Source organism: Lytechinus variegatus, chromosome 2 (genome assembly GCF_018143015.1).
Source record: "Lytechinus variegatus isolate NC3 chromosome 2, Lvar_3.0, whole genome shotgun sequence".
Taxonomy (NCBI): Eukaryota; Metazoa; Echinodermata; class Echinoidea; order Temnopleuroida; family Toxopneustidae; genus Lytechinus; species Lytechinus variegatus.
Window position 1 is genome coordinate 46,564,837 of NC_054741.1, and position 12,978 is coordinate 46,577,814.

Below are 12,978 nucleotides of genomic sequence, written 5' to 3' on the forward strand. Positions count from 1 at the left end.
GGTGTTGCCCTATTTGTACAGACATTCTTCATTAATGGTTAGTCTCGTCTGCACGTTTTGATATTCTGAGAATGAAGATGAACTGTCTCACCTTTTAGTACAGTATGAAAGGCACGTTTCAATTGTCATCTTTCGAAGATCAGTGGTAAAGGCTCCTTTAAGTGTTCGCTGATTCGGTTGTATTGCATCTGGAAAACAGCCGACATAGGAAGCTGCAAAGTAAACACAAAAACAATGCAAAATAAATCATTAACAATCGGTTAAAGGTGAAAATTCTCAGGTATAAAAAATCTGTTGTAATATATGGTGTAATAAAGATTACCCATTATATATGGGAAAGTTGCTATTTACTCGAACTATGGCATAAAGGGACCGACTAATATTAGCTGAAAATATATTCGTAAATGTGGCAGAAACATATTTTTGACGGTCTATCCATTATTCAACAACATTATACATCCGGAAAAGAAGTATTGTAAAACAATCATGTATAATGAAATACGATATAGAAGAATGCCAAATCCAAAGATATGAAATGCATATTCTCGAAACATTAAAACAACATACTACACCCAAGATGTGGTCCGGGAAACGAATTCTCCATGAAAACTCTATTCGTCCGGAAAGTGTATTCCCAGAAGAATCTCAGGAGGTACTCACCCCCAGACCATCCGTCAGAAACAATACTTTAAATGCTAATGATATGTTAGTGATATTACGTGATAGACTAAATCAAACATGGGATTGCCATCCTTCAACGCTTTGTCACCCCAACGAAAGGAGCTGACTGAAATGTTGAAAAAAAAGTCTTCAACAATTTTAGGATGTACTTTTTTCCTACCCAAAAGAATTGTGACAAGCAAAAAAAAAACTTCAACAAAATAATTAGAAGGGTTTAAATTCTTAGGGGGGTATCAACAAAATTGAAGGGGGAGGGTGAACAGCTGTAACCCCCCCCCCCCCCCTCATGCGTACGCTACTGGTCAAGATATTTATGATATCTCAATAATCATGTATCTTTTCAGTCTCTTATTATCAACTTGATTATAACTTCTGGCCATCACATTTTCGCACTTTCTAGACAGGCTGGATGCAAACAAGGCATCTACAGACAAGAAATTTCACTTCGTTTACATTGCCGTACAAGCAAAGGTATAAGCAAAATGCTTAAAAGAATAAACCCTCTTGCAACGATCAGAAAATAAATTCGAAGAGAATCTTACAAAATCAACACGCGTATGATAAATATCATTGTGTCCGTTGGTGCTGGCAGAAAATACACAATCTCCGTACTTAGGCAGTCTCAGGGTTTTTTCCTAGGCTTTGATTCTTACACGTGCCCACGTATTGATAATCGTGTTGTCAATTTTCGACAGACTTGGTTTTGACCAATTCCACATCGTATCTTAATGTACAGACAGCTTAAACGGTGCTCGAATGAACTACATATATCAAGTATGATTATGATAGACCGATCATGCCTTAATGACATGAAGGTTTAACTCTATAAAGTATTGCTCACGACTTTGCCTAAGTGTAAACACCATAAATATACGCTAAGTGAAGTAAAATTGACTATATAGCTAACATGGGGTAGTATATGGAACGTGAAGGCTATTAGGGCAATAATCGTTAACGCTCCACAGTTAAGATCCATGAAAGGCCCGGTAAAATAAGAAGGAAATGGTAAAATTGAAGAAATGTGGGGAAGATAGGTAGAAGAGATTGCTATATGATTGACAAGATAGGCGGAGGAGGCAAAGAGAGAAATAAGAGCAAAGATAAAGGTACAGAGAATTAAATCATTGGGTAAACATAACTAAAGGATCGAAGCGATGGAGAAAGTTGAGGGGAGATATGAAAGAGTAAGAGCTAGAAAAGGAAAGATGGGCAACAAAATTTAATAGATTCGGAGAAAACAAAATATGACAGGCAAACATGCATGGCAGAGGGAGAGAGAGAACAAAATATAAGGGGGGGGGGGTAAAAAGGGAAGAACGAAGAAAGGTTGGGTGGAATGATAAAGATGGAATATACACGTTAAATTACTGTACATAGTACGTACGCTTTTGTAGTACAAGTGTCTCAGCACAAAACCCCTGCCCGAAAGGAGAGAAGGGTAAGGAGGTATGAAGAATTGCTGCAGACATAAGCAACAAGAAAACGATGACCACAAACATAAGAAATGGCTGATTCCATAGCACACAACAAACTATATCTCCTCGGCGGGTCTTTCTTTCCATGCCTGCCTTCTTGTTAGACGTTCTCCTGTATGGATACATCATGTGTAGTATATCCCTTGCTTTACAGAGTGAGTGTTCTTCAAAGGGTGAAGTATCCTCCTTGAGTTCCGGATGGAAGGGGGTAAACAACGAGGCTCTCCAGGAAATGCATCATTACCACGCCGAAAGGGGGGCCTGGCAACAGATGAGTTCCACGCTTCGACGCGATTGTATCGGTCTCTTTAACCGTGGAGACACCTCAAAACCCTCTCCAGTTGATGGCCACAACTTAAAGGGGTAGAGGCGGTTTAAAACTGCATGGTCGATACCATCACAACAAAGAAAAATTTGAGGAAATTTGATTAAACACTGGCTTCCGATCATCATAACGATAACATCTTCCAATCTGTATTCCTGGGTAAGCTGTAAACCAACATCGATTGGTACTAGTCGGCATGTGAAGTCCAATCAGACTTTATCATTTGTCTTCTACAGACTACACGGCTGTACTTGTATGATGTGATAACATGCCATGCGTAGGCCTATGGCTAGCACAATGAGATGGCACAAACAGTCACGGTGTGCTCAGGTCGAGAACACCATTAATGCAGAAAAATTAGCCTCATATATATGATTTTCATTAACGATTGGGAAGAGCACTCCTGTGATTGATGATGATATCGTGTATGTACTTAACCAGAGTAATTAACACACAACCATCAAAATCACCAAAAATGCACGAGTCAGTCAACATAATCAGCTGCCATGGCAATACAACACAGTAAAGAATCGAATTTTTCTGCAAGCAGAAGAGTATATTTAGCTCTTAATGTTCATAATCTGATATTACCCCCAAATACAAATGCCGTATAATTTTTTCGTCAGCGTTGGCCATAAGTCAACAATTACTTGCACGAACCTTTAATATATTTCTTTTCGATGTAAAGCTGGGATGTTCCCTCGTGTAAAAATTAAGCAAGTATGGATCTGTAATAAAATCAGGGATCGTATTGTTTACCTACGTGATTACGAGGGTTTAACGGGTAAAATGTCGCTGTAATTAAAGCTATTTCCACAATAGTAACATAAGATAAACGGCTTGTTTTCCGTGATTGTAATTCATCGGGCTTTTAAGTCAAGACAAAATATAAATTTTAATATATGTAAAGTTTCATCTTCATATTCATGACAAAGATTCTGTTATTGTACACAAACAAATGAACTGATTTTCATGTGTATAATCATTTATGATCATTCAATTGCGGCATAATTTTGCAAACAATCTTATATACAAATTGTAAATATTTTGCTGCAGGCTAAGTTATAGTTACACATATTGACCTATATATAGCCTAGATGATTTGACAACAAGCACTAAGAACATAGTAATAAATGAACAATAAACCTTATTTACCAAGATCGAAGACTTCAGCTTATAATCTGGTCTTCCATCAGCGAGCACTGAATGAATAAAGTATTATGATATACCATGAGACTGGTGAGATCATGTAGATGGTCGATGGTATAGGAGGTCCCATATTCATGATTTTCAAGAGTCTTTATGGTACGACAATCAGGAGGGGTCCAACCCACCACCGTTCATGAGGCAGGACCCTGGAAACGATTTTTAACATGGAGTGCTGGTTTAGATTTGACAAGCCAAAAAAAGGGGGTGGTTGCTACAAAATTTGGTGATTTTGGTTCAGGACAAATTTGACAAGTAAAAAAAAAATTTAAGAGATTTCCAGAAGGGAGTGCTGCCTATATGGAGAATGACACTCCGATTACCCCCCCCCGCTTCATTAGGCCAGATACCACCTGGCCATCAAGTTTGGGATAAGTAACCTCGTTAAAGGACAAATCCACCCCAACAAAAAGTTGATTTGAATAAAAAGAGAAAAAATTAACAAGCATAACAATGAAAATTTCATCAAAATCGGATGTAAAATAAGAAAGTTATGACTTTTAAAAGTTTCACTTAATTTCACAAAACAGTTATTATGCACATCCTGGTCGGTATGCAAAAGAGGAGACTGATGACACCATCCACTTACTATTTCTTTTGTATTTTATTATACGAAATATTCTAATTTTCTCCTCAGTGAAACAACGATTAATTCCTCCATGAACATGTGAAATTAGCATTGTTTGATATATGGTTTAGTCAAGCTGGTCCTTATTGTCAAATCTATAATAAATGACATATTGTATAATTCAAACAATAAAAAATAAAAGAAATAGTGAGTGAGGGACATCATGGACTGTCTCATTTGCATGTCACTGAGTTGTGCATATCACTGTTTTGTTCAAAATAAGCGAAAGTTCAAAATGTCATAATTTTTTTGTTTTACATCCAATTATGATGACATTTTCAGCGTTGTGCTAGTTTGATTTTCTCTATTTATTAAAATCAACATTTTTCTGGGGTGGACTTGATATTTAAGGGAGGTGCCATGTTCTTTGAGTTTTGTGTAGTAAGAATCAAACATGAATTATCATTTTTACCCTTACTAGTTGTAAAAATATATTTGTATTTTCAGACATTCTAAGAACATTTCTTGTAGCTACAATGTTTTCAATAGATGTTTAATTTAACCACGTCAGAGAGCACAGTCCGAAGAGACGTCATGTATGTATTAAACAGAGCGGAATCATTGTGTCATGATAAATTCAAACCTGGGGAGCGTTTCATGAAAGGACTTGTCAGACGTTTTATCCGACAAGTCCTGTTTTATCCGACAGTTACTATAGTAACAGTGCTTCTCAACCAATCAGAATCCAGGAAAGTTGTCAGATCTGACAACTTGTCGGACGAAAATATTGATGAAACGCCCCCCCCCCCCGATCCCCGATAGTGTCGTATTTTCCAAAATTGTTTTAATCGTTCAGTTCTTGCACAATCATCATCTTCGATGCCACAGGAAAGTGACGATAACTTGGATATATACCAGTAAATTTTGCAAGGACGGATATCATTTTTCAAAGTGTTGCTTTTACTGGTAGGATACGTCTTCTTGGGGTGATAGAGTGAATATAAATAATTATAATTCGGTTTAATCCTATTAAGGTATTCATTCCAATTATTGATGCATCTAGTGATATTCTTGACGAAGCATGGCACATTAAAATGAAACGGTTTGCCCAAATGATAGATCTCAAAACCTTCAGGTAAAACTAATTTCACTGTGTGATGTGAAAACACAGCATGAAGGCAATCAACAATATTTCTCGATAGGTAATGTCATGGAATAATAAACGCCTAAAAATGCAGCACCATTTACATTTTTTTATATTCCTAGACATTTTTATATATTTATCACAATTTCTAATATACCAAAAAGACAAATGGATTGGTTAACAGTACTTTACCCGACTGCTAAGAAAATATGAATGCGCAATTTCGCATACCACTCTTCGAGTGAACTCTGGCGTCACTCCCAAGATAGTAAACACATTTTATGCATTTTTAATACTCTTTTCATAGACAAGATGATATTGAATAGTTTATAAAACATAAACTAGACCATCGCTTTAAGTTTATGCGTAGTTAACATTGCGAGACAGGGAAGGGAATATTGGAGTTCAAGTGCAGAGATAATACTCTCGTTGAGTCTAATCCGCCAAGTCATATCTAAAACATTTAGTTTGCACATTTGTGTGTATCGATCAAAGAATGGAAGATTTTACTCATAAGAGGTCCGCAATCACCTGCTTTCCTGATGGCAACAAATGATGCGTGATAGAATGGAAGATGCTTAATATCAGATGCAATCATGCGATATGGAGATGGAGAGGAAGAGAGAGATGGTGAGTTGGGGAGAAAGGAGAGAGGTGGGGGAGGGGGGTGAGCATGAGCCGGAAAAGGGTGAGAGAGAAGAGGGGAAGACAGAGAGACAGAAGACGAGTAAGGATAGAAGAAGGGGGAGAAAGAGAAAACATGAGAGAGAAAAAGAGAGAGAGAGGGAGAAAGATGAGAAATTTAAGGGGGAAAGTGAAGAGAGATTATCGCAGATTATGACCCTTATTTAATGAATCATGAAGCAGAAAGTGAGTGAGATGGAGCAGAAATTATTCCGTCGCTGCCTCACATCTCGTCGAATGAAGCTTAAAGGGCTGTCGCTGTCCTCACTATAATGCTAGGTTGAGGACAGCTTATTGAAATGAATATTATATACTGATAATCTGATGGAGATTATTTACCGTACAATTTGAGGGGTATTTCAAACAGAAGTGTCCGTTTACTTTCGGTGAGAGAAAATTGCTGTACAGGCCAGCGTACGACAAGTTCTTGAGGATCAAGGCGAAATCTGTTGGCGTCGAAAGTCCTTCCCCTTTCCATGCTCTTGATTAAGAGTAACATTTGCTATCGCGCTGGTTATTTTGTCACACATTATGGCTTTGTGTCAAAATAAACTGTTTATCAATAACATCGGGAAATATGCTAAAGATTCATGAAAATGGAGGGAGGGTAATTCCTCATTCGATTTTGTCATAAATATGTATATATGGCTTGTGAACGTAAGATCTATGGTGTGTTTATAACGCATGCTCATCAGGATCGGGGTATAAGGGTGATATGAAGCAGAATGACCATAACGTGACAAAAATATAAAACGCTCAAGGTCACTGCTATTTCCAAAAGCACCTCACGTCAAAAAAAAATCTAACATAATAAACTACCCTAATCTTATATACTTGTGTTTTTTCATCACTATCCTATTAGTTTACAACTTGACAATCATTATGGGCTGTTGCCCCCTGTAGCATGTCCCCTGATATTCGTTATTACGATGAATACAGTGATGTATTTCACACAACCATTTCTACAAGATGATAATTTTTTCATTGGTCTTCTACACATTTTCTTTAATCATACATAAAATATGTCACTTTGTACACATTGAAAAAGCTTGAAACAAACAAAATGGGACAAAATGGAGCGAAATTACAAGAATTAAAAGTTACTTCACGTTTGTAGCTTGTAGCACAATAGTTTCAATACTGGCCTCTAGCTGATTTCAGTGTTGGACTTCCGTTAATGATTAGCCAATTATTGTCAAATCATTTCATATGGCATTGACATTTCAAACATTTTGTATGTTACAAACATGCATCATATAATTTCTATATGATTGTGTTACCAATATAGTTTACATACGAAGAATTAATTATCATCAGCTAAGATACTTTAAAAAAATGCACATCTAGTTACCAATAATGCATGTATAGCATTTCCATTTATTTGAAAGCAGGATAAAAGAGCATTGTAGATTAAATGCCTTGCTCACGGGCATAGGTGTCGCGGCCGGGATCGAACCCCGGACTTTCCATGGATAGGAAGGCGCCTTCGACCACTCGGCCACGGCACCTCAGCGAAGATACTGATGACTTACAATCCAGGGATGGCGTAATGGTAGTTAACATTAGGGGGTGGTAAGATGACATAGAGGTATTATTCATTAACTTGATATGAGATGGGGTATTTTAGATTTACATCGCTAATAGTTGTCTTCACGTATTTTTTCCCTATATTTTTTAAATTTTCCAAAAAATATTTTGATCCGTCCCTCCCCCCGGTGGGTGATTCCCCCTTCCTGCCTCTGTAGCATCATCCATAATAACTCTTTCCCCTATCTCTCTCCAAAAGTGATTCTTAATTACATTTCGAACTTATCCATCTGTCAATTGTAAGAACACAATAGTCATAATCTAACAATGACTAGTACATTTTATTCAACAATCTCAATGGATAATAGCAATCAAGAGATTAAAACATAGATGACAATATTCCCAATAGGCAGTAAGTCTCCGAGTCTCGTAATAGAGAACATGTTTATTAACAACAATTAATACGTATTTATTGTATATCAAGCATGTTAAAAAGTGCATTGCTTGTCATAAATCAAATTCAGATTGTCTTTAAGTTGTAAATATATGTATCCAATATATTTTCGTGCATAGGTGAAAAAAAAACACTTATCACCATCATTTAATTCTCGCTATCAGAGGATATGGCGTCTTTTGCAAATAACTCTTTTTTTTTACATTCAGAACCTATTCACATTCGGAGGAGCGTAACGCATTAAATACATTATAACATCGGTAAAGCCCACCTTGACAAACTGGAAAACGACATTGCAATGCATGAATACGAACGTAATGAACATTCATTTGCAAAACGCACTAAATCCGTTTTTTATTAAATGAGAAAAATATTGTAGCACTGAATTGGGAAGTCTTTTGAGGTATATGTTTATAATGAATATAACACAATCAAACATATTGTTTTGCAAACAGGTGATAATATTGACAACCAAGATCTATTAGCGTGTCAATTAGTTGTGGAAATCGTAATAATGATCATTCCTCTTCTCCCTTAGTCTTCTTTCAATTGAAATAATCCCTGGGCGGTGAGGAACTTTAAGTTAACGACTGGTCACTTGTAATTTCCTGACTGAGTTTTGAGGCAACCATGAAGAAGGTGATTCATTCTCCCCTGATTGTAAAGGATTGAATGGATAGCATTTAAACCTACATGTGGATGTGAGTTCATCGGTGAAAGAATTGCCAATTTGCCATCGTCCTTGAGTATGTACTAATTCAACACCATCCCCCTCGATCTTTGTAAAAATGAGTAATTGTGATTATAAATTTAGAATAACCAAATAACAACAAAATAAAAAGCAAAAAAAGTTATATATACGATCGAAATCTACGAGTAAACCATACAGACTTAATGCCACATATTGTGTAGATTATATTTGATAAAAAGGTCAGTTCATTATCATATCCTCGTATGCAAAATACATTTACATGTATATTACCCATTTCACGTAACGATGCAATTTTCGAACGCTACTTCACACCTGAATACAGACATGACAGAGCCTATTAATATTTGCCTCTCCAAACTTTACACTTTTGCAGCCATTTTAAACCGATCCACTTAAGTGTAGGATGGTGAGGAGCAATCAATCGTCGTGATAGTAATTATCTTAATATACAAGTACGCCTATACGCTTGGATACAATCAACCATGCATCACTCACGCTATTGAAAGATTACATATGTCATTCAACCGTTACGAGATTTTTTGTATTTCAATCGACAAAGATATTACAATCAACGAACTAAAAGTGTTACAAGATATTCAATCGTCTTTGTGGTTAGAATATACGAAATAGATATATTGTTGGTATTTATTGGTTAGATCTGGAAAGGAATGACTGAACAATTCATGGCGAATATATTGCATATCCATAGTTGCGTTACAATAGTGAGATAAACGCTAAATTATACCAATTGGCCTATACACTCTTCGTTGACTTTCCGTTACGTCTGTATAACTAGTGCGTCAATTCAGTATTTGGCCCAATTGTTTTTTATACAATTCATCATTTTGCCTTTAGGCCTAGTCACACCGCCCCATCTTTGTTGGAGAGTTCCTTGAACGGTAGGGAGAGGGGCCAAATTTTGACAACGCTCGTCACCGCGCACAAAATGGAAAAAAAAACGAAAACACGGGCGTTGCTTTAGCGTTGGTTTAGCGGTGACGCGAGCGTTGATAGAGCGGCGTTCAACGCATGCGGGCTTTGGCTCGGCGGGGATTAAAAGTTGGTTTAGCTGCATACCAATTTGACTACGGTCACGGAGCTGAACGGATCGCTTTGACTGAAGTTCTGATATATTCAAAATGGGCTCCTGGTCAATTTCTCCCCGTATTTATAGCCAAACGCTGGTCCCTCTCTGATGCCTCCATACAACGCCAAACCAAAGTTCATCACCGCAATGAATCGCTGCTTCAACGCTTAAAACTGCTCCACCAAAGTTGTTCAACGTTTAATCACCGCCCGGGCAAAGCTGGCGAAGCAGCGGTGGTCCAGTGTTCAAGATTTCTGCGTTGGCCTATTACCCAAGCGTCCACGAACCCGGGCCACGAACTTGCGTCTAGCGGTACCAAACTTTGACTGGGCGTTGTTGGAGCTGTGGTGATTGAACTTTGCCGGATTGGAATATTGCCCGCTCCTCACCGCTCGCAATATTTTATTTAGCCCGAAGCTTTCGGAGCGCACCATCAGCCGTGGCCAAGCGTATACGGCGTTGCCTTAAAGAGGGTCAACTTCTGTTAAACGGTGGTGAACGGTAACGAGCGGTGCTGATTTTTCCCCACCTCTCCAGGAACGCTCAAGCAAAGTTCTGGCGGTGTAACCAGGCCTTAATTTCCACCTACGCGACACTCATTTCTTCTAACATCCACTTGGTCATGTTGGTCTTACATTGCTAAGTCAATATGGTTATAATTGACAAAGTAAACAAAATAGGTAGACGCAGTTGAAAATAGACCAACTAAGCATAGACTAAATGAAAGTTAGACCACGTTAGGGTTAGACCATATGATGGTTAGACCAATCAGTATTTGAGAATATATAAAGTGGGTCTTAGTATGATAATATTATAAGATCTGATAATTATTGTATCTGCCAGTATTCCAAATGTATACAGCCAGGTTAAAAATGAATGGCATTTTAAGAAAAGTCAATTTTCTCCCCTTTTTGTAATTAGGTTTCATTTTTTCTATTGGTTCTGTACTTGTTGAAGGGCAAATCATCCATACAATTTTCGCGTATAAAACGTGTAACATATTGTCAAAATTATTTTTAAATATACTCTGAAAACTTAAACTAAGATGGTCGATGAGTTTAATAAGTAACGACATTGTAAAAAAAGTGTTATCGATTATTTTTAACATGCTATATTCAACATGATAATGGTTGGATTTATCAAAAGGAAATTTGATCATGTTGATTTTGGCATCACATTAAAACTTCAGTGTTCCTTTTTTTTAAATGAAGGAACACCTAATTTAATATTTTCTTGGTCGCTGTATTAAATACGGGACACCATGGAAACTAATCGAATACAGCATGTGGGCCTATAGGCCTGGGTGTATTTTGAATGGCAGTCAGACTTGGACTCAAGCTCGCTCGCGACTTTAACTTCAGGGAAAATAATACAGTCTTATTTGATTTAACCAAGAAAATTATACTTTCCTGTGCTTTCCAGCATAAGCAATCCTACACTGCCTCTGTGTATACAAACATACAGAACATATAAGAGTTTGGTATCTTGCCAAAAAACTGTCGCTAAAATAGTATCCATGTGCAAATTTGATATATATATCTTCTTTCATTAATTATCCTCCAAACCTTACAGTGCCTCAAATTGAGTCAACCATTTCCTCTATATGTAGCCAAATCACCGAAACCTCACCCCTTCTCCTCCTCATGGCTTTCCCCTATGTCTACCGGATTAAACCCTGATCATTGGTGAAGTCAGGGGGGGCGTAAAAAGACTTGATAAACCCACACGCCCGGCTGGCTCGGAGATGGCGAGCAGGGCTGGCTGTGAAGATCTGCTCCGTATTTTATCCATTACTCAAATGCATACCCCGATGCATGCTTGTCTTAGTAATCAGATCAAGATTGTGAAACATGTAGTTTAAAGGCAAAACCAACCCTGCATGGCAGTGGTGTCAATTTGATTTGAAAGAAATTGAATTTTGGAACAAAAATATGTCAACAAAAGTAAGGACCAAACACCAAAGTTATCATTTTAAGATCACAGCGGGTGATGCTATACGCGAATGACGCCATAACCTCACATATGTTTGTTTCTTTTTTCCTATTCAAGATGTGCGTTCATGAAAGAACATGAATCATTACAGTTAATTACATGTATATACATAATTATATAGGCTTATATTGGGGATTATTGATTATTCATGGCGCTATATATAATGCATTATCGATAGACATATAGATATACTGGAGATTTCATCTAACAGTTGAATGAAATCTAAAAAAAGAGGCGAGATAGATACATCGATCACTGGGCCGCACAAAGAAAACTTGACCGGTGGGAGGGGGAGTGACCCTAAATGTGAGGTCATATTTTTCTCAAATGAATGAGATATCCTATATAATTACACGGACGAGGCCTCTTCCTATTAAACTAGTCTTCCTTTCACCTTTTCTCCCCCCCCCCCTTCACTACTTAAATAATCACAGGGGTAGTCGCCTTACATTATGTAGCGCCAATGCTGTAGATTTCATTATTTCACGGAATGCAACCTCAACAGCCTTTCTTTTTCCTTTCTTTTTTCATCTGAAAAGGTGAGCAGAGTAATTACAAGGTGCACAAAGACACTGTCCATGCTCGAACGTAGATTTTCTAAATTAACACTAACAAGTAGTCATACTTGGATCTATAGACATTATGATGTTTTCTCCATCCTAAATCATTTTCATGATAATGTGAAATACATAGGCCTATATTTGGCAATTTTGTTCCCCTTTTCATTGTCACCTATTAAAAATCGTCCAGCTTTGAAAAAAAAACCTATTATTTTGTGCACGAGCGTGGTAATAACATTTGGCGTCCCTTGTTTTCCTCCGAATTTCGATATAATTCTGTTTGCTTACATATTTTTACCGCCGCAAAAATGGAGTGAGTAAAAAGTTTCCGCACCGCGTCACAGAATGCTGTCAAAAGGCATAAATGATATAGTTGTCAAACAACCTTCGTGACAAAGAAGAACCAAGAAGTCTTTGTCAAAAGTATTTGAATCAAAGCAGAAGTTGAGTTCGGGACTCTAGATGGACAACAACATTGTCAACTATGAAAAAACAAGTTTTTATATTTCTCAAACAAAAATACTGTTCATAATCAATTGAATATTTCCTTAATTATGAATAAT

The 12,978-nt window shown here is 37.3% G+C and overlaps 1 protein-coding gene across 2 annotated transcripts in view; it reads right to left on the bottom strand.

Annotated features, from left to right (window-relative positions):
* Positions 1–12,978, bottom strand: part of LOC121408165 (WSC domain-containing protein 2-like) — a 73,892-nt gene that overhangs the window by 44,132 nt on the left and 16,782 nt on the right. The window contains exons 1-2 of one of the 2 annotated variants that reach the window (XM_041599516.1): positions 2,066–2,270; positions 92–212 (exon numbers count right to left, since the gene is read on the bottom strand). In XM_041599516.1, the coding sequence (XP_041455450.1) occupies positions 92–212; positions 2,066–2,243 (299 nt within the window). In that variant the 5' untranslated portion in view covers positions 2,244–2,270. Of the gene's footprint in view, positions 1–91; positions 213–2,065; positions 2,271–12,978 lie in introns of those variants that run through there. The other variant, XM_041599515.1, reaches the window with a different exon arrangement.